This window comes from Gopherus evgoodei, chromosome 9 (genome assembly GCF_007399415.2).
Source record: "Gopherus evgoodei ecotype Sinaloan lineage chromosome 9, rGopEvg1_v1.p, whole genome shotgun sequence".
Taxonomy (NCBI): Eukaryota; Metazoa; Chordata; order Testudines; family Testudinidae; genus Gopherus; species Gopherus evgoodei.
The window spans coordinates 9,579,565-9,600,299 of NC_044330.1; the positions used below are offsets into that span (position 1 = coordinate 9,579,565).

The 20,735-nt window shown below is 45.2% G+C and overlaps 1 protein-coding gene across 4 annotated transcripts in view; it reads left to right on the forward strand.

Annotated features, from left to right (window-relative positions):
* The window catches only part of MCF2L2 (MCF.2 cell line derived transforming sequence-like 2), a 296,056-nt gene that overhangs the window by 108,555 nt on the left and 166,766 nt on the right, over positions 1-20,735 (forward strand). For all 4 annotated transcript variants that reach the window (XM_030575473.1, XM_030575475.1, XM_030575476.1 and 1 more), the window contains exons 6-8: positions 6,493-6,609; positions 12,382-12,531; positions 18,450-18,574. In XM_030575473.1, the coding sequence (XP_030431333.1) occupies positions 6,493-6,609; positions 12,382-12,531; positions 18,450-18,574 (392 nt within the window). The remainder of the gene's footprint in view (positions 1-6,492; positions 6,610-12,381; positions 12,532-18,449; positions 18,575-20,735) is intronic.

Below are 20,735 nucleotides of genomic sequence, written 5' to 3' on the forward strand. Positions count from 1 at the left end.
AGCGGTGCAGGCTTGTGTTGGGGAATTATAGTCCTAAACCCAATGCAAATACCCACCGTTTATTCCATTCTCAAATTAAAGATGAAAAATGTTCCCATCACACCCAGCAAGCGTGACAGAACGCTGCTTATAAAAAGGCATGCTCTTGTCCTCAATTAGCGGCAAGATATTTCCGCAGCTGCTGCATCAGATGTCGCTCCCCAGACAGGGATGGGTTTGCTACAGAATTACATTTCCCAACAGTTCAGCCTCCTTCATACTCATTGAATCTTTTAAGAGAAAAGTAAAGATTCTGCTCCAAATGCTGCGGGGTGGTTGAAATCAGAGTTAAGTACTTTGATGTCTGGGAGTTGAGGATGTTCACAGGATGGGGCACTGAGTTATTCATTATTATTCGTATCATAGAAGGATGATGCAGCTGGTTTGCAGATGGAGAAACTGAGGCATAGAGCAGTTATGGCCTACATTTTCTAAAACTTTCATAGATTTTAGATTCCTCCATATTTGGGTACCCAGCTTCAGACACTGTGGAGTCTGATTTTCAGAATTGCTGAGCACCCGCAGCTCAGGCTGAAGTCTGGGGGAGCTACGTGTGTCCATCATCTTTGAAAATAAGGATCAAGGTGTCTCAGGTTGGGCACTCAAAATTAGTGGAGACTTTTTTAAACAATTTCCTCCCAGGTGTCTCGCTTGCGATTGCCCAGTGAATCAGTGTCAGATCCGGGAAAAGAACCCAGTTGCCCTATCCACCAGATCACATTAGTTGTCCCTTTGCCTTTCAACAGTTTGGAGATTTGTATAAATTAAAGAAAGACATTGGGCTGGCAACAGTAGTTTCATCATGCAGCTCATAGGTGGTGCATTTCCTCTGCAGAGAGGCAGCTGAGTTAGGACTAGACTATAGAGGCTGAAACAAAATATGCTGCAAACATGAAAAGGAAAAGTAGGATTGATACAAGATACAGTGTGTAAATATGGTTAATAAAATAGGTGTGCCGAGTTATACCAGTATTTGGCTGGGTGGGAACCATGGCTTGTTTCTCATGCATAATGTAGCAATACTGGATTATGCCTGGGTTTACCTGAGCAGAACCAGTTCAGGACACTAAACTGAATTCAGGAAGTAGCTCCAGGATCTTCCATGAGAGGAAGTGCAGCTAAATGATCCTTCGTTCTGGCTGCTGAATACTGAAGCTGAATAAAGTGAAGCTGCCTTTACAGCATGCTCAGTCCATTAGGAGAGACTGATTTAGGTCCATGCAGTTGACAATTCTGTGAACTTCCCACTTCCCCAGCTTTGCAACCTCGGTGTAGTTTGTCTCCGCTCACATAGACCCCAGCACTGAAAACTGACGGTTTTGCCTCAAAAATATGCCCCCTCCTGCCCTATCTTCATTGTTAAACAATTTATCCAGGCCCTCATAATCTCTAACCTAAGCTACTGCTCCCTCCTCCTGTCCTGCCTCCTCAACACCAGCCATGGTGGCCTCTTCATTCTGTTTGATCAAAGACAGTGGGAATTGAGGGTGTTCTGAGCATTACAGGACTAGGTCCCTAACATGCCAGATTGCTCCCGCTCCTGCTTTTGTAGTTTCAAGGACCCACTGCTGCATGATTTACCTGGCTCTGGACTGGCACTCTGCCTGGCTACGTTAACAGCTTTGCTGTTTGCCTAGTGTGCCAAGTAAAACCCTTCCCACATGCCAGTGTTCCATGTTGATGTCCGTAGAAGACTGGAGCAGCAGAACACTGTCACCAAGTCAGCAGCAAAGCCGTTCAGACTGACATTTCTTAAGTGACTTGCAGTTCCCAATCAGCCCCCTATCTTCACGCTCCAGGCTGATGCTAATCCAAATTGAGATAGTCTCTAAAAACAACAAGGAGTCTAGTGGCACCTTAAAGACTAACAGATTTATTTGGGCATAAGCTTTTCATGGGTAAAAAACCCACTTCTTCAGATACAACCTCAGAAGTGAGGTTTTTTACCCATGAAAGCTTATGCCCAAATAAATCAGTTAGTCTTTAAGGTACCACCGGACTCCTTGTTGTTTTTGTGGATACAGACTAACACGGATCCCCCCTTATACTTGAGCTAGTCTCTGTGAGCCTCCCAACTTGCAACATCACAAAGCAGGCTCTGGATGAACATTCTGGGCATAGCTTTTCTTTTGACTTTTCTCTTTTGAATGTGTTTCATTTGGGTGGATGAAACATCCCATGACTGTGCACAGAGTTGACTATGGCAGGATCCTGGAGTTCAGGGTCAAGGAGCCTGAGGATCTCAAAGCACTCAAAGATTGGTAAATTAAACTTACAACCTGTTTGAAGCATCTAATCTAACCTGTTGGATGTATAAAGTGCTAGCTAATAGAGTACCAGAGGCCATGAGCCTGCATTTATCTCCACACAGGTGGAAGCGTCCATCCATAGTGAGTCAATTTCCGAATCATGCCCTGAGCATGCTGCTGTTATCTCCACTGTATAGCTTGGGAAACAGCAACACAGAAGGGTTAGGTGACTTGTCCAAGTTCACGCAGAAGATCAGTGCCAGGGATAAAACCAGAACTCCCATTTCCCAGTCCTGTGCTCTTAATCCCTACGTCATACTTCCTTTGTTAACACAGAGGGCTGGGAGTCAGGAGACTTGGGTTCCATTCCCAGTTCTTTACAATGTGAGTCATTTAGGACATGACTTTCAGCGACCCTGAGCATCTCCCATTGACTTCAGATGGAGTTCTGGGCAATCAGGCTGCCTGAAAATCAGCCACTTTAACCTCTCTGTAAAACAGAGGTAATAATGATGCCTACTAGCTAGCTACCTACCTCATAAAGGCATTGTGCAGATCCATTAATGTTTGTAACTTGCTTTCAGCTCCTTAGATGGAAGGTGCTATAGGAGTCTAATATAGCAATTTCTGAAAGGGACATTTATACCTGTAGCAATAAAAATGGCCTTTGACGTTCCAGTTCCTCTTCTGCTCCAAGTGGTCAGGCCCACCGGCCTGAAATAAACATTGTATCTAAATGAACGACTGAGGATTTGCCGAATGAGTCCATTCTAATTGGTTTACCCACATGACATTATCCATCATCTGAGGGTTTTAAGGGCATAACTACCAATAGGCTTAAAAGTGTCAAATAAAGGATTGCCAGGGGCCTGGATAGTTCACAGGATTAGAAATGGATTATGGAGATTTTCAGAGATTTTTATGGAATCTCTGATCTGAATCTGGCCCAGGCTGGTACCGTAGTGACTGGCTGACTTTTCCAGCTGCTGGCAGTTTGTAGACCTACAACCAGAGGGGTCTTATTTGAGTTCCTAGTGGCCTTGAGTCCTGTTAGCAACATTAGCAGAGAAGCCAAGAATCAAATGGGAAGGAAGACTGAGGCCTGGTCTACACTACACGTTTATACCAATTTTAGCAGCGTTAAACCGATTTAACGCTGCACCCGTCTACACAATGAGGCCCTTTATATCGATATAAAGGGCTCTTTAAACCGGTTTCTGTACTCCTTCCTGACGAGAGGAGTAGTGCTGAAATCGGTATTACCATATCGGATTAGGGTTAGTGTGGCCGCAAATCGACGGTATTAGCCTCTGGGTGGTATCCCACAGTGCACCACTGTGACCGCTCTGGACAGCAATCTGAACTGAATCCCCCCCCCCCCCGTGAAAGAAAAGGAAAAAATATCATTTCTTGACTTTTTTCAATGTCACCGTATGTCTACTGTATGTCTACTGCATGCTGCTGGTAGACACGGTGCTGGAGCAATGAACAACAGCATCCTCTCCCCTCCCCTCCCCAGTGGCAGACGGTACAGTGCAGTAGGACTGATAGCCGTCCTCGTCATCAGCCCATGAGTGCTCCTGGCTGGCCTCAGGTAAGGTTGGCCGGGGACGCCTGGGTAAAAATAGGAATGACTCCCGGTTATTCCCGGCAGATGGTACAGAAGGGCTGGTAACCGTCCTCATCATAGCAACTGGGGGCTGAACTCCATCAGCCCCCCCCCCCTTTCATGTCTAAAGAAAAGATTCTGTACTGTTTGGACTATCATAGCAGCGGGAGGCTGCGCTCCTCTCCCCTCCACCATTTAATGTCCTGCCTGGACTATCATAGCAGCTGGAGGCTGCCTCCCCCTCATTTTATCTCACTAAAAAGTCAGTGTTTCTTATTCCTGCATTCTTTATTACTTCATCACACAAATGGGGGGACGCTGCAATGGTAGGCCAGAAGGGTTGGGGGAGGAGGGAAGCAACGGGTGGGGTTGCTGCAAGAACACCCCGTAGAATGGCATGCAGCTCATCATTTCTGTGGGATCTGACACAGAGCGGCTGTGCTCTCTGGTTCTCTGATACACTGGTTCTCTAGTACACTTGCCCCATAGTCTAGGCAGGACTGACTCTATTTTTAGATACAACATAAAGGAGGGAATGACCCGGGGGATTCATTCCCATTTTTGTCTTTGCGCCCCGGGCCGACCTCAGCGAAGGTCAGCCAGGAGCACCCATGACAGCAGCAGACGGTACAGAGTGACTGATAACCGTCATCTCATCGCCAATTTACAATGGCACAGCAGACGGTACAGAACGACTGGTAACCATCTCTGCTACCTTGCAAAGGCAAATGAATGCTGCTGTGTAGCGCTGCAGTACCGCCTCTGTCAGCAGCATCCAGTACACATACGGTGACAGTGACAAAAGGCAAAACGGGCTCCATGGTTGCCATGCTATGGCGTCTGCCAGGGCAATCCAGGGGAAAAAGGGTGCAAAATGATTGTCTGCCGTTGCTTTTACGGAGGAAGGAATGAGTGACAACATTTACCCAGAATCACCCGTGACACTGTTTTTGCCCCATCGTGCACTGGGATCTCAACCCAGAATTCCAATGGGCGGGGGCGACTGCGGGAACTATGGGATAGCTACGGGATAGCTACCCACAGTGCAACACTCCGGAAATCGATGCTAGCCTCGGTACATGGACGCACACCACCGAATTATTGTGCTTTGTGTGGCTGCGTGCACTCTACTTTATACAATCTGTTTTACAAAACCGGTTTATGTAAAATCAGAATAATCCTGTAGTGTAGACATACCCAGAGTTACTCTCTGCCCAGACGTTCTGTCCATGTCGCAGCATGTTGGGACAAGGCCGCAAAGAGGAGAAATGTTATTGACACATTGTGTATGCTCTGTAGGTGGAGGACTTCAGTTTCCAGGGCCCTTAATCTGGTACCTTTCTTAAGTGCTTCTCTCCGTGCCAAAGCTCCCCTCTACTGATTAGCCTTCATTTGCATTTTAATGTGTTTCTTATCTGTGGCTGATTATGCTTTATTGGCTAAGGCAAGGTAAACTGGCTTTCTCAACCTGCTGTATAAAACTCAGCCCATACCCAGTGTATGGCTTTTATTAACAAAGTAAACAATCAGTTAAACAAGAGCAACTCAACCCTTCTCCGCAGGCATGGCTGCTCCTAAAATTCCTCCTGCAGAGCTGCTCAGCCCATACCACCTATCCTCTATCCTCAGACACCCGCTCCCATCTCCCTTTTCTCCAGGTGGAATAACAACCCACTAGCACAGAATGTTTGCAGAATCCCCTCAACTTTCCCCAAAAGGATCAACATTTGCTAGCAGGGTGGGGTGTTTGAGGCAAATCCAGCGAAAGAGGAAAAGAGCTACAGAAAAGCTAGATTATATTATTACATTGAATGATGCAGCAAACAAGGATGTTTCATGTATTTAATCAAAATCTGGTATTTCAGATTTCTAATGGTGCTTACCCAGGACCTCCTTGTTGCCCCTCAAGTCATTGTGCATTCCAGCTGCTAAGAAAACAACACTGTACATTGAAATGAGTGTTATTTGCATAGCTGCTTGCGCGTGATTGTAGCAGAAAATTAGGGTTGATGTTCTTAAAGATATGCTGTGGGAATTATTGCGGGAGAAGTTCTATGGGCTGTGTTTTACAGGAGGTGATCACAGTGGTCCCTTCTGGCCGTGGAGTCTATGAAATCCATGAATCTGAAGCTTAATGCAAATCGGCCTTTCTTTCATCATGCAGTTCTAGTTTTTAAGGTGGGCTGGGAAGGTAGCTCATGTAAGGGTTAGAGCAGGAATCAGGACTCATGACTCCAGGGTATATGAGGAGTAACTTCACTGAACGCAGTGGAGTGACAGTGGTGTAAATTTATATATATATTTATATCTCATAGAACTGGAAGGGACCCTGAAAGGTCATCGAGTCCAGCCCCCTGCTTTCACCAGCAGGACCAAGTATATTTATCTATATATCACAGAGGTGCTCTGATGAAAGTGCAGATATATATTATAAATAATGTCAAATTATTGGCTTTGTTGGAAATGCGCAGGGTCTAAGTCAGCATGGAATTTGGCCATACACATATACGGTGAATAGGGAACCTAGGAGGAAGGATCTAAAGTGCCATGTTATCTCTCTCAATTAATACACTGTGTTTGGATTCATCATTGCAGATCATCATGTTAAATTCAGTTTCTGATCTACATGGCTATATTGACAAAAGTCAGCTAACCCGGGAGTTAGGGGGAACCCTGGAGTATGGCCACAGTCAATGGATACACCATCGAACTGTGAGTATTGTGTCTTGTATTCATTCAATTCTGCATCCCTGAAGTCTTCAGGCAATGATTTAAACTTAAATATTAAAGGATGATTCTCCAGTTAAAGTTAGGCCTGTGACTTTTATTAGAGCTTAATGGAATCTACTCACCCAAATCCACTACATAATGGAGAGAGAAAAGACCCTCCAAAATATTGTAGGGGCTTGACAAGACTGGTATGTGAAGCTTACATCTAAATGCTTCTCTGTAATAGGACCCCAGTTCAACACAGCATCTCTATACAGCAAAGCAATGAGACTTCAGCACATGGTTAACTTTAAGCATGTGCTTAAGTGTCTTCCTGAATCAGAGCCTAAGAATCTCACTTTAACGAGAATCAAATATTCCTGTGTTTGTGAGGAAAAAAACACTGAAGCCACTGGATTTTATTTTTGCTCCTGGGGGAATTCTGTGCCAAAAAATTAAAAATTTTGAATAAAAAAACTAAAAATTCTATGCACAATATTTTAAAATTCTACCAAACTCTGCATATTTTATTTGTTAAAACAACTCAATATATTCACTCTGGTTTCAATTATTTTGATCATTTATTTAACTCTACAGTACAATGGATGGAGAATGGGAGTGGGGAGCATTGGAGGAAACTCCCAAGCCCCCTTTGTCTAATAGTAATGTAGCTAGTATTCATCCTTTACTTCTAGCTATTAGTCAACAAATATAAGCAGCCATATGCTCAGCGTTACATCATAGGCAACTGAAGAGCAAGTGAGGGCTGGGGACTCAAACTCACAATTTATATTGGCTACTGACCATCTCCGGAGAGGTCAGTAGCAAACAGTTCATGGAGCACATTTTTGATAGGAAATTTTTCCAGTCCAAAAATTTAGACCAGTTCTAATCACTAAAGCACCGTAAGCATTTATAAGGCCTTCCTGTCCTTTACAATAAGAGTCCTTTACACCACTCTGACAATGTAAAGGAGCCTTAAAATTTTTACATCTGTTTATACTCCTGGGAGAATTCACTAAGAACAATGGGAACAGTTCACTAAGCAGGCAGGCTGCTACATTCTGCTCTGCCGGAGGGGATAGAGCCTGCCCCATACCTACCTCTTCAGAAACACCCCAAAGCCAAGCCCCTCCACGCTGAGCATGAGCATACTGCAATAGGGAGTGAGAGGGACAGAGTGTCTCTCTCTCTCACATGCATGACTGCCCAGCCCCCCTACTCCGGCAGCGATTTATGTCTCTGCCAGCTGCTCCAGGTGCCCAAACCGACCTGCCTGCCCTGCTAGGGAGGGTGCGTGATCGCTCTTGCGCCTTCCCTTTACTTCCCCATCATAAGTCATTTTTCTGCGGGGAAGCAAAGAAATCTGTGGAGGCGATGAACTCTGCGCATGTGCAATGACATGGAATCCCCTTGGAGTATATTTGCCTTTGTTTTCATTTCTTCATTATGTAAAAATGCATGACAGAGTGGGTCTGATTTCTTCAATAACCCAAGAACAGTATGGCAGTAATAATTTCAACTGGAAGGCACGAAGAAAGACTTTTCTCTTCTATTGACCTCGAAAGAACTTGTTACTTGCTTGGATGTTTAATCACCCCTCTTGGGTTGATTAATATATTCCAGTGGCTAATCATCCATATACAAGAATATGTTATTGTCTAGGAAAGGATGGCAGCTGCAAAGACCTTATCTCAAATTCAGGACTGTTAAGAACCAAGGTATTAGTTCATCTTCTTATGCAGAAAGGAGCAAGATGCAAAGTTGAGCCCTGATCTGGAAAGGGATTGATTTCACTGGGGCTGTGAGCAGTGCCGAGGTCCATCTGGGCAGATCTGCCTGTAGGATTGGGACCTCTGGGGATGTGTGGAACTAAGCCCTAAGTCGGGAAGTGTTCTGAGCTCAGTGGTCGTTTTGGCCGAACTCTGTTATTGACCACCAATGCAGGCTTAAAACTCTCAGAAGAAATGTCTCTGAATATTTCTGGCTAGTTCCTTATGACAAACCACATTGCGAAGGGCATGATTTTCTCACAGGGACTGATTTCCTCATTGCTTCATGCCTCTTGCTTTTGTATGGGACTTTCATGTCCCCTGCTGTGAAGTTCTGGGGTTCAGCCCAGACCAGTAAAGGATAGTGTCACTGCCTGCCCTGCAGCTTTGGGTGTCTTCAGGGCTGTGCAGCTGTGGCTCACAACCTAGACATGAACAGCCAGCAAACAAGCATACAGATCATACCCTGGCTTCCACAGCCCAGCTACTGTTTGCACAGTGACTCCAACACTCCCCCCATCCCGAATTTCTCCAAATCTGTCTCCCTGCAGTGTCCAGCTCTCTCCTGGGACATGTGCAGAAGCAATTACGTTTGCTTCTGCTTTAAAGAGACAGACACCGCAGCCTGTTATCTTGACTGGCATTAACAATCACTTCAGTGCAGGCAAAGCACTCGGTTGGTTTAGATAAAATATAAAACAAGTTTATTCGGTTAAAAAAAGCGAGTTCAGGTTCGAGAGATAAAGAGACAAATGGTTACAAACAAAAGCAAAAACACACCTCTGTGACTAAGTATCAGAGGGGTAGCCGTGTTAGGCTGTGTCCACAAAAACAACGAGGAGTCCGGTGGCACCTTAAAGACTAACAGATTTATTTAGGCATAAGCTTTCATAGATTCATAGACTCTAGGACTGGAAGGCACCTCGAGAAGTCATCGAGTCCAGTCCCCTGCCCTCATGGCAGGACCAAATACTGTCTAGACCATCCCTGATAGACATTTATCTAACCTACTCTTAAATATCTCCAGAGATGGAGATTCCACAACTTCCCTAGGCAAACTGTTCCAGTGTTCCACAGTAAAAAACCCACTTCTGAAACTTAATTTCAGCAAGTTACAATCTTTACCTGAGCAGCTTTCTCACCTATATTCAGTTCCCAGAGACTTCAACCCCCTTGGTTGAAGGATCCCCTTTTCTCAGATGTAGAAGAGCTCTGGCCTCTTGTATCTGCCCAGTAATGGATAACTGTGGGGTTCTCTCCCCTTTCTTTTTCTAGTCCAGTAAACCTTTGAAATGTAGTCTGTGAAAAGGCAGCCAAGACAAGGCTCCTTTTCCCTGCTGGGTGTGGTCACCATGCTGTCTGGTGTAGACTCCATGCAGTCTACTCCCCCACTGGTGATTTTTACAATGCAAATGATCTGTTCCTGCAACTCTCACAAATGAATAGCCCATTGAATTTGGACACACCTGGCTTGAGGTGTTGGCCTCTCTTCTTTCTCTGGAGAAAAACTACTTATCAACTCTTCTGGACATGGCTGGTTTAAGCACATTTTGGTCCCATCTTTCCAGCATAACAAGTCCTTCGTGGATTTGCCATACGTACATCATATAAGAGTGTTAATAATCGTTGAAGCAGCAAAGAATCCTGTGGCATGTTATAGACTAACAGACATTTTGGAGCATGAGCTTTCGTAGGTGAATACCCACTTCGTAGATGCATGTAGTGGAAATTTCCAGGGGCAGGTATATATATGCAAGCAAGCTAGAGATAACAAGGTTAGTTCAATCAGGGAGGATGAGGCCCTTTTCTAGCAGTTGAGGTGTGAAAACCAAGGAAGGAGAAACTGGTTTTGTAGTTGGCAAGCCATTCACAGTCTTTGTTTAATCCTGAGCTGATGGTGTCAAATTTGCAGATGAACTGAAGCTCAGCAGTTTCTCTTTGAAGTCTGGTCCTGAAGTTTTTTTGCTGCAGGATGGCCACCTTAAGATCTGCTATAGTGTGGCCAGGGAGGTTGAAGTGTTCTTCCATAGGTTTTTGTATATTGCCATTCCTAATATCTGAATTGTGTCCATTTATCCTTTTCCATAGAGACTGTCCAGTTTGGCCGATGTACATAGCAGAGGGGCATTGCTGGCATATATTATATTGGTGGACGTGGAGGTGAATGAACCGGTGATGGTGTGGCTGATCTGGTTAGGTCCTGTGATGGTGTTGCTGGTGTAGATGGGTGGGCAGAGTTGGCATCGAGGTTTGTTGCATGGATTGCTTCCTGAGCTAGAGTTATTATGGTGCAGTGTGCAGTTGCTGGTGAGAATATGTTTCAGGTTGGCAGGTTGTCTGTGGGCAAGGACTGGCCTGCCACCCAAGGCCTGTGAAAGTGTGGGATCATTGTCCAGGATGAGTTGTAGATCCCTGATGATGTGTTGGAGGGGTTTTAGCTGGGGACTGTATGTGATGGCCAGTGGAGTCCTGTTGGTTTCTTTCTTGGGTTTGTCTTGCAGTAGAAGGCTTCTGGGTACATGTCTGGCTCTGTTGATCTGTTTCCTTATTTCCTCGTGCGGGTATTGTAGTTTTGAGAATGCTTGGTGGAGATTTTGTAGGTGTTGGTCTCTGTCTGAGGGGTTAGAGCAGATGCGATTGTACCTCAGTGCTTGGCTGTAGACAATGGATTGTGTGATGTGCCCGGGATGGAAGCTGGAGGCATAAAGGTAGGCATAGCGGTCGGTAGGTTTTCAGTATAGGGTGGTGTTAATGTGACCATCACTTATTTGCACCGTGGTGTCTGGGAAGTGGATCTCCCATGTAGATTGGTCCAGGCTGAGGTTGATGGTGGGGTGGAAGCTGTTGAACAAACCTCGATGCCAACAAACCTCAGCCCCCTTACCCCTGTTCATGCCCGTCTCCCCCTCAGGAGCCCCATCCCTGCTTCCGGTCCCAGAGGTGGGTGAGCGTGGACGAGGTAAGGGGGGCCCGTGGCCACGAAAAGTTTGGGGACCATTGCAATACGGGCAAAAGAATGGAAGGGGATGACTGTGGAATATTGCTTCAAGTACAGATAGGCATTCTGGATTTGTGCCTCCTGATACGTGAGATGTAGACAGATATTCTCCCTCAGTGAAGATCTGACTATAAAAACATTAACTGGAAAAGGCCTTGCTGAGTACTTCAATTTCCCCTCAGCCTAGATAAGGCCTTACGTAAATGCTTTCAACATTGCAGAATATTCTAGTGGGCTTCACACAGGACTGAGAGCCAGGATTCTTTAAATTCTGATCTTGGCTCCCACACCGACACCCTGTGGCTTTAGGCAAGTCACATTAGCTCTGGGAATTTCCCCAGCAGGGAAATGGAGGTGATTGTAATTGTTGATCTGCCTCGTGATGATGTGCTGCCTGGGCTGTCAACAAGACTTGCACCTGGGTTCTGCAGCACCGCAGCACTGAACTCTACAGCTTGAGCTAAAGGACTAACTCCATTAGCTAGTAGCAGTATTAACCTGTTATCCCGTAGTAGACCATCCACTAGAGCAGCAGTTCTCAAATGTCATTGCACTGTGACCCCCTTCTGACAACAAAAATTACTACCCAACCCCAGGAGAGGGGACCAAAGACTAAACCTGCCCGAACCCCACCACCTGATCTCCGCCATGGGTGGGGGGCCAAAGCTGCAGCCCAAGGGCTTCTGCCCTGGGCGGGGGGCATGTAACCTTAGCCTGGGCGGTGGGCTTTTGGCTTTGGCTTCAGGCCCAGGCGGTGGGGCTCACACTTTGGCTTCAGACTTGCTGGGGCCAACACCAACCTTGGCAACTCCATTAAAATGGGGTCCCGACCCACTTTGGGGTCCCAACCCACACTTTGAGAACCCCTGCACTAGAAGGAGACGTGACACCCTTTACCAGTATGTTACATTCACCACTTCAGAGCATGGTACCATACACTAAGAAATACTATTGAACTGCGAAATAACCAGCTTGTGACTCTGTATAATGCTGCTGCTGTTCCAGGCCATTGAGAACTTTGCCATGACAGTGAAAACGACAGCACAGATGCTACAGACCTTTGGAACGGACCTGGCAGAGACTGAGCTTCCCAACGATGTGCAGTGCACGGAGGAACTCCTCTCCTCCCACACGGAGCACCACAACAAGCTGAAGGTGAGTAATGCTGCATGACAGCCCTGCCCCATGGGTGCCTTGTTGGATTTCCCAACAGCAGGTTTGCTCTCTGCATTGATTCAGCCTTCGCTTGCTCCAGGGAGGAGTGAAAGATAAAGTGCCCCTTTCTTTTTTTCCCAGTTGCTACATAACTAGTAATTACCTAAGCTACAGAAGCTGGCATTAAATTAATGCTAGAGACTGGCCAAGAGATGTGCTAGAATAAGAGTCCTGACTTTTTGGGGTTGCCTGGTAGAGGACTGACTTTTCCTGTGCTGGTTGAAGGCAGAATGGGTACGAGTGTTACCTCGTGCTGTAGATTGGCTCTAAAAGTCGGTTTTGCCTCGTTCCTTTCAGACGGCAATTCCTGGCATTAACAATTTCACTTACCACGTTATGGCAGAATGGTTTAAGACTCGGGTATGAAATACCTGTGCTCCCTGGCTATGCTAGTCTCTTTCAGAAAACCTGGCAGCTCAGAGCAGGTGTAGATGAGGTGGAGGTAGAAAGCACCAGTGCTTCTCTACGCCAGCACTGCCATTGTTATTAACACCAGGGCTAGTGCCAGAGGCGGAGAGTTCCCCAAAAAAGGATGATACAGATGAGGCCCCTCAAAACACACAGTCACTTCCTGGCAGTGTCATCCAAGACCTTCTGTGGTGGAAAAAGTGTGCAGTTTACTCTGTGTGTGCGTGTGCGTGTGCCTGTGTGCATGTGCGCGCGCGTTCGTTTGAGTTCCAGAAGAGAACTTTAAAAACAAGCTCTTGTTTGCTGGGTGTACTCATGCAAAGGGTATGTCTACCATGCAATATATGCCCAACGTTGGTTTGTTAACCTAGGGCATGAGCATCTACATTCATTTGTAACCCCAGCTTAGGAATTGTTGAACCCTGGGTCCCAGCCTGGGGCTCCAGCATCTACAGTACATTATGCAGCCCAAGTCCAATCACCCGTATCCCAGAATTCCTCCCAATATGTGGCCACTCTAGCCCTTAGTTTGTGGTGCTGTGTGGGAAAAATTGACTGTCCAGAGGACAAAGGTTGACCCGTAGGATTGTGGGATGTTTTTGACAGACTCCCAGAGCCTGAGTCCAGGGGGGCTGTGTCTGCACTGCAAACCAATAGGACTTGAACGCAGGGTCCCAGCTTGACTCAGGCTCAGACCCTCCACCCACGTAAGGTCCTGGGACCCTGGATCTGAGCCTTGTGTTAGAGCGATTTATGGGTGGATGTAAGGGGGGCTAGGCTTGAGCCTGAGTTCAACTCCTGGGCTTACACTGCAGTGTAAACATACCCTAAAAATCCCATGGTAGATTTCTTAAGAATAGGGTTTTCTCCCTGGTATCTTGGGCCCCAGATATCCCTTCTCCCTTATAAGATGAAGTATACCAGCTGCTGTCCTATCCCCTGGGTAGATGCATATCAGTGGGGCTATGTGTATAAAGGACACAATCCCATGTGCCTCCATTGACTTCAGCATGCAATGAAGGCTCTCAGCACATGGCACGATCTGACCCGTAGTTTGTAAAGTGCTTTGGGATCCTTGAAGCTGTTGCGTGTTGAGGGGGTCTAAGCTGTGAATACACCCAGAAGCTTTGTAATGGGCGCATGATCTGTAGTTTTAAAACACGTATATGTAAGCGTAGAATATTACTAATTACTCTTGTTCTGTTGTAAATCAAACAGTTTTCAGCACAGATGAGTGCAAGCTGCAGCTGTAAATGCTAGTGCTGCATCTCTGCTGAGCCTGAAGCTTAGCTGGGCGATGCAGATTGGGAATTGGAAGGCACTTGAATGTTTCTGAATGGTTGCTGCAGTTGTATCAATAAGGGTTGAAACACGCTCCCTGCACATCAATGCACAAAGGTTAAAACCACGGGAGTGTGGCTGTTCTTGCAGACCTATTGCACTCTTGCGGCAAGCCATGAAGTCCACTTGCTGGTGGGAATTCTCGGGAACCTAAATACCGGTCTTCCAGGCCACACGTGTGGTTGGGGGATGCCTTAAAATTCAGTACAATCCTCTCTCTCCTTGGAGTTGAACAGAATCATTCTCTCGCTGCATTTCAGGTCCTGCATTCTGAGTGGATTTTTTCAGCTGTTGGACAGGTCCATTGTGTGCTTTCGGGTTTTGCAGCTGCATCCACTGCACTGCCAGTACCACACCTTTCAGGAGTTTCTGATAGGCTCTTGGGCAGATGCAGCTGACTTCAAAGCGGTGTTACTGATAGAATAGGATTAACAGGAGTCTCTCTCACCAGCACTCCTACCATTCAGCAAACCTAGAGCTGCAGAAATCATTGACTCCACTCCTGCCACTGAATTCATTCTATATTTGCCACTGTTTTTCTTTGTCCTTCCCTTGCATGTTTGTCTCAGGGCTCATAATAGCATGTAGATTTAGCTTTTCAAGACATTGAACAGACAGAAACTAGTTAATAGGAAGAGTTGACATTAGGAGACTGGATATTGTTCTTTTTCGCCTGGATCTATTCTGTCCTTTGGCTGGGACACAACAGCGTCGTAGTAGGGCCAGACGGTGCTCCACTGAAATCAATGGGAGCTTTGGCACTGACTTCTGCAGAAGCAGGAGCAGACCTTAATTAGTCAATGTGCTGTTGAGATGGCTCTGGCAGAGGTAACTGTACTAGAAGGATGCGAAATAGTTATTTGAGTGAACTGAAGAGAGTGCCCTCTTCTCTTGGCAGCCTTGGAAGCACCACGTTTGGAAATCAGTCCTGAAGTCAGCATGGACTAGATTGGTGAAAGCTAGGGTTGTCACCCGGACAGTCTGGGTTTTGGCTGGTGTGTCCGGGTGCCATTTGACAAGCCCTGATGTCTGGTTGTTGGATTTTTTTTGTCTTTCGAAAAGGTGGCAACCCTAAGCGGAAGGAAGGAGACAGCGCAGCAGCTGCCACCGCCGTCTCTGGGGCCAGGCTGCTCGTGCAGCTCGCGGTGTGCAGGGGTGGGGCCTTTGGGGAAGAGACGGAGAAGGGAGCGGGGCCTAGGGGAAGAGGCAGAGAAGGGTGGGGCCTTGGTGGAAGAGGCACGGCAGGGGTGGGGCCTCGAGGGTCCAGTTACCAGTCATTAGAAAGGGGGCAACCCCCATGAAAGCATAGGGCCTGATTCACAGCCCTGTGAAGTCAGTGGAAAGACTTCCACTGATTTCAGTGGGGTTTGGATCAGGCCCTTATTCTGGGGCTAATTAAAGAAATTAAAGACGGGAGCATGCCATGTAAGGTAACTCTGCGTCTCAGGAGCTTTGCTGCAGAAAGCGGAGGCAGATTGCGTCAACGAAACTAATTCATATACATAGCCGGAGGAGGAAGATCTATTATTAAAATTTTGTCTGAAGGAGGGAAGCACTAAAACGAAATTGATTTTTTTATTAATTCACAAAAATAGATAAAACAACTCTCGGCCATCTTGCTGTTCCCTCTTCCTGGACTCCTTCCCTGAGCTCCCTCTAGTGTTCTCAAATAGCTATTGCATCAGCTCACTCCTGCTCTGTTCAGTTAGCGTTGACTACAGCGTCCGCCTCCTCCAGCGATTTAAAATGAAGGCGACTTTCCTTTGTGCAGCCCGGCTCAGCCTGAGAGTGAGAATGAAGCCCAGTGAGACAAAAACTTATGCAAGTGTAGCAAAGGCTATTTCACAGAAATCCTCACAAGACTTTAATATGCATTTCAGAGCAATTTTATGCTCTAGTTCCTTACTGTGCCATGCCACACAAAAGGAGCACACTAGAATTCAAACCCAGCCACAGCCGCAAATTGCACAAAGCCACCGGCGATACCAAATCAATCTCCTTTTAATCTCTGGTCAAAACAAACTTTTTAAACAACTACTCGCTTGGTGTCTCTACTTATCATCCACCCTAGGTACTTATCTGGCCGCAATTACCACAGTATTTGAGCACCTCACAATCTTTAATGTGTTTATCCTCACAAACCGCCTGTTAGGTTAGGGCGGTGCTCAGGGTGGATTTGATTTAAATCACTAGTCAGGAAGACTTGATTTAATCATGGATTTCTATGGAAAAGCGCATTCTTGTTGGTTGTTATAACCTTAATACATATTCTTCACAACTCATACACAGATAGATGTAGGTTTCATTTTTAGAAGGTGCACACTATACATTTTCAAAGTGATTTATTTTGAAAAGTTTTCAGATTAGTTGTATAACTGTATCAGAAATGATTGTTTGGTTATTTCATTTACCAAACATAACTGAAGCAGATAGTTCACCTCCCAATGGCTTCATAAATATCTCCAGTTCAACAGGTTAATCATTAATATTTGGAGGATTTTCTTGCCATGCTGTATTAGGAGGAGATCACCACCAGACAGACATTTAAATTGTTTTATTTAACTAAAACAACAACGTTATGTATTCTGGATTCTTTTTCTTCAATGGTAAACATATAATATTTTAACAAAACAAGCATATGAATTTTTGAATGTAATTAAACATTCAAGTTCTTTAAAATCCATTTTGTTTTTGTTAAAATTGGTTTTAGCTAAAATAGTTAAGTGAAATATTAAAAAAAAAAATTGAATTGACTATGTCAGCCAGGTCAACATGAGAAATTGAAAATACTGGCTTCTTCGGCTAACTCAGTTGACTTCACCTTCACTTTCCTGTTTGTTCGTTTACAAAACTTTTCTTAAACATGACATGAATATATTGTCTCGTACTATAGAATTAGAATTTATAATCCCTATTCCATGATGAGATATCTTGAGCTGTATCTTAATTAAAACTATTTTAATTAAAAACTGTCTTTAGATAGGTTTTTTCCTCAAAAAGCATTTTATCAAAAAATCTAATTTAAATTTAAAAAAATCCAATTTTTTTAATTAAAAAAAAATCATTGATTTTTATCCATCCATGGCAATGCTATTATCTCCATTGTACAGGTAGAGAACAGAGGCACAGAGACACCGTGACTTGCCCACGGTCACACAGGAAGTCTAGAGTGAAGCAGAGAATCGAATGTTGGTCTCTAAGTCCCAGGCTGCCTTTTTGTGGAGAATTTTTAACAGAGATCACATTTTTGTGAGTGGGCCCACTTGTGGTAGGGCCCTTTTTTTGGTAAATTGAGCCCAGCATTTGATTTCCCAAATTATTGGGAGTCCATTCTTGGTATTTTGTAACTGCTTAACTGTTTATAAATGGGCAAAATAATTTGTGTAAAGGAAGGTGACACCTGTTGATTACGGGGGATAACAACAGAATATAGATGGGCAAGGTTAGCAGTCGTAACTGATCTCATGGTTGCCATATGTGAGGTTAGGAAGGAATTTTTCCCCAGGACAGATTGTCAAGTGATCTTAGGGGGTTGCACCTTTCTCTGCAGCATGGGTCACTTGCCAGGATTATCCAGGTATAGCTCATTTAATCATTTTCTTGCCATCGTGGGTGTCTTGAGCACTGGTGCACCTCAGTCCTACCTATTCTCTACCTATGGCACAGAATAATCTAGTCTCCCATAGTCTGCAATATTTCGGTCTAATTCTGATGGTTGGGGTTAGTGCTTGGGTTCTGGGGGGTGTTAGTACCCTGTGATATATATAGACGAGATCCCTTCTAGCCTTAAACTCTATGACAGAAGGAGCATTTTGGCCAGTCACAACCCCAGAAAACTCCAGAATTATTCTGTCCCTCAAGAGACACCAAAATCATTATTGTCACTTATCACGTCAGGTTGCATCTCTTCATTTTCTAGGCAGGTCACTAAATGCAGCTTCCTCGTCAAGCATCCCTGATTTGTTCCAATGTTCAATTCCTACAGAAATACCCTCCGCTGGCAATGGCAGTGCTTCTCCTCTGAGAGAGAAAAATAACAACTTAACCTGGGATTTGGTAAAACCTTATTTGAACTGGTGCGTTTGTTTGTTTTGCTTGTCTCTCTCCAGGATGAGCTGAAACTAGCTGTGAAGCAGGGGGCCACGCTACTGACGTGTATTAGAGAGCCAGTCACACGGAGCTCCACTAGCAAACTCAGTGAAGACGAGCTAGAAAATGTAGCGACGGTGGAAAGGTTGGTGAATTGGGATTACATCCTCCAGGTTGCTAACTGACCCTCTGAAACATGCAAATGTGATTTGAATCCTAATTTGAATAAGTCTTGGTAGGTAGTTGTTTTTTTAATCATTAATTCACAGTGAGTTTTTAGGAATATGCTATTGCATGTTTGGTGTGAGGAAGGTCTAGGTGTAGGAGCCATTAACTGGTGAAACTAACAGGGCCAGTTCAAAGAAACCTTGAGCCTCCTCAGTTCTGTTTGATGAGGTTATTGACTGCAAGGCCCAAGGCTTGACGTGCAATGTTGCTCTCCCTGTCCCGCCCACGCACACACTCTCCTAATCCAGGTGGGAGTGGGGCGTTCCTGTGTGCATGTTAAAACAGAATGTGTATGTGTGTGTCAGTGGATGAAGAAGCTCCCCTTAAACAGAGATGTCAGTGGTGTCTGGAATGGGTCCCAGCTGAGAGAGCCATCTCAGGTCAGACTGCCCAACCTGGGCAGACACTCTCAAACTGGTGGTATATTCTATACTTAGATTTAACCAAGCCACCAACAGACGTGTTTCTGGATTACAATACTAGCTCATCGGGGAAGCCACCGGCAGTCCCCTTAGGCCCTCCAGCCTATATCATCACACAGATAAACTGAACTTTAGTGGTGACAGATTATTAAAACCAAAAATCACCACACATTAGGTTCTTCCAATCCCAAAGGATCGGTCACTCACCCCAGGTCACCAGATGCTCAGGATCTCACCAAAGACAATGCTGCCAGCCAATTACGTCAGTAACTAACTCAGGTTTATTAGCTAAGAAAATAAATGACAGTTATGCAGAGGTTTAAAGCTGCTAAGTTACGGTGAATTAAAGCTTGTAAATCCAAAATGCTAACAGGGCTGTTATATCTGGTAGATTTTTATATCTTGGATTTGCCAAAATAGTTTTGGGGACCTCAATCCTTTGTTCAAAATGTTGTCAAAGTTCATCAGTCCAGAGATGTCGGGGGAAAGATGTAGGAGGGGCAACTTTTGTTCTTGTCTTTTATATCTTGACTCCCCTCCTGGAAAAATCCTGGCTGCGTTATGGAGTTAAGCAACTTCATGATGTACTTGCTGGTCCACCAGTTCTTCATATGAATTGCAAATTTTATTTGCACCTTTGGCATGCTACATACTGCTTACGCTGTCTCTGAATTGACATGCAGAGGCTCCTGTTCACAGATCCTTTTGTTATTCCTGAAGAGCTAACCTGGGGGTGTTTCCCAGACTCACCACAGTTTGAGTTACAAACACGCAGCAAAGTTTCATAATGTCACGTACAATGATGATACACACATCAAAACAGGATAATAATACTTAGTGGATTACAACTTTTCCAGTGATACCTCACAAGGCATACTTTGTCCATGATTTACCACAATTTTACAACAGCGGTGACCATCTTAGTGTAGACGGTCACCTTCCCTTCTATACAGCATCACAAGGGGCATGGAAGAATCTGAAATGCGCCTCATCCACAGCTTCAGTCAGGATGGATCTGTCCTCCCTGTTTCCCCCGAAGGGCTCTGTTTAGTGTCATGGAGCTGACAGTCACTGTGCAGCAGCTTGTAATACATGCCGTGCTGCAGTGGACGCGAAGCGCTAAACATCATGCAGACACTTCAGCTTGTCCCAGTGGGGGTGAAGCAGCGTTGTCTGGGACGGCCCTGGAAATTAGCAAGTGCTGTGAAATGCTAGTTATGCCTAGGTTTGTCTGCAGCTGAGGGATTGTGTTCGGAGTGAGTGAGCCATACCATAGAGTCAAAGTGTGCCGTATAGCCAGCATTCCTTCTGAGAGTGGGTAGAACAGTGCATAGAACATGTTTCCTTGCGTTTCAGGTTATCCTTCAGGTTACATTAAATACATAGGGACAACTCTTGGTTTCCACTGAAGCTTCTGGCAAAACTCCCACCGACTGGCTTGCTGGCTTGCCAGTGGCTCTGTATAAGCCCTCTGTACCTTGATTTGTAGGTGTTCTGACTCAATGTCAGGGATTATTGTTTGAAGTCTCCTTTAGTGTGACCTTTAAACAACTGGCTTACGCTGGGCTGTGAGCAAAAGATGTTTAGGGAATTTTCCATTGACTTCTGCTCACCTTTCAAGTTGTTAGTGTGGTCAACACCCAACCTTTGAAAATT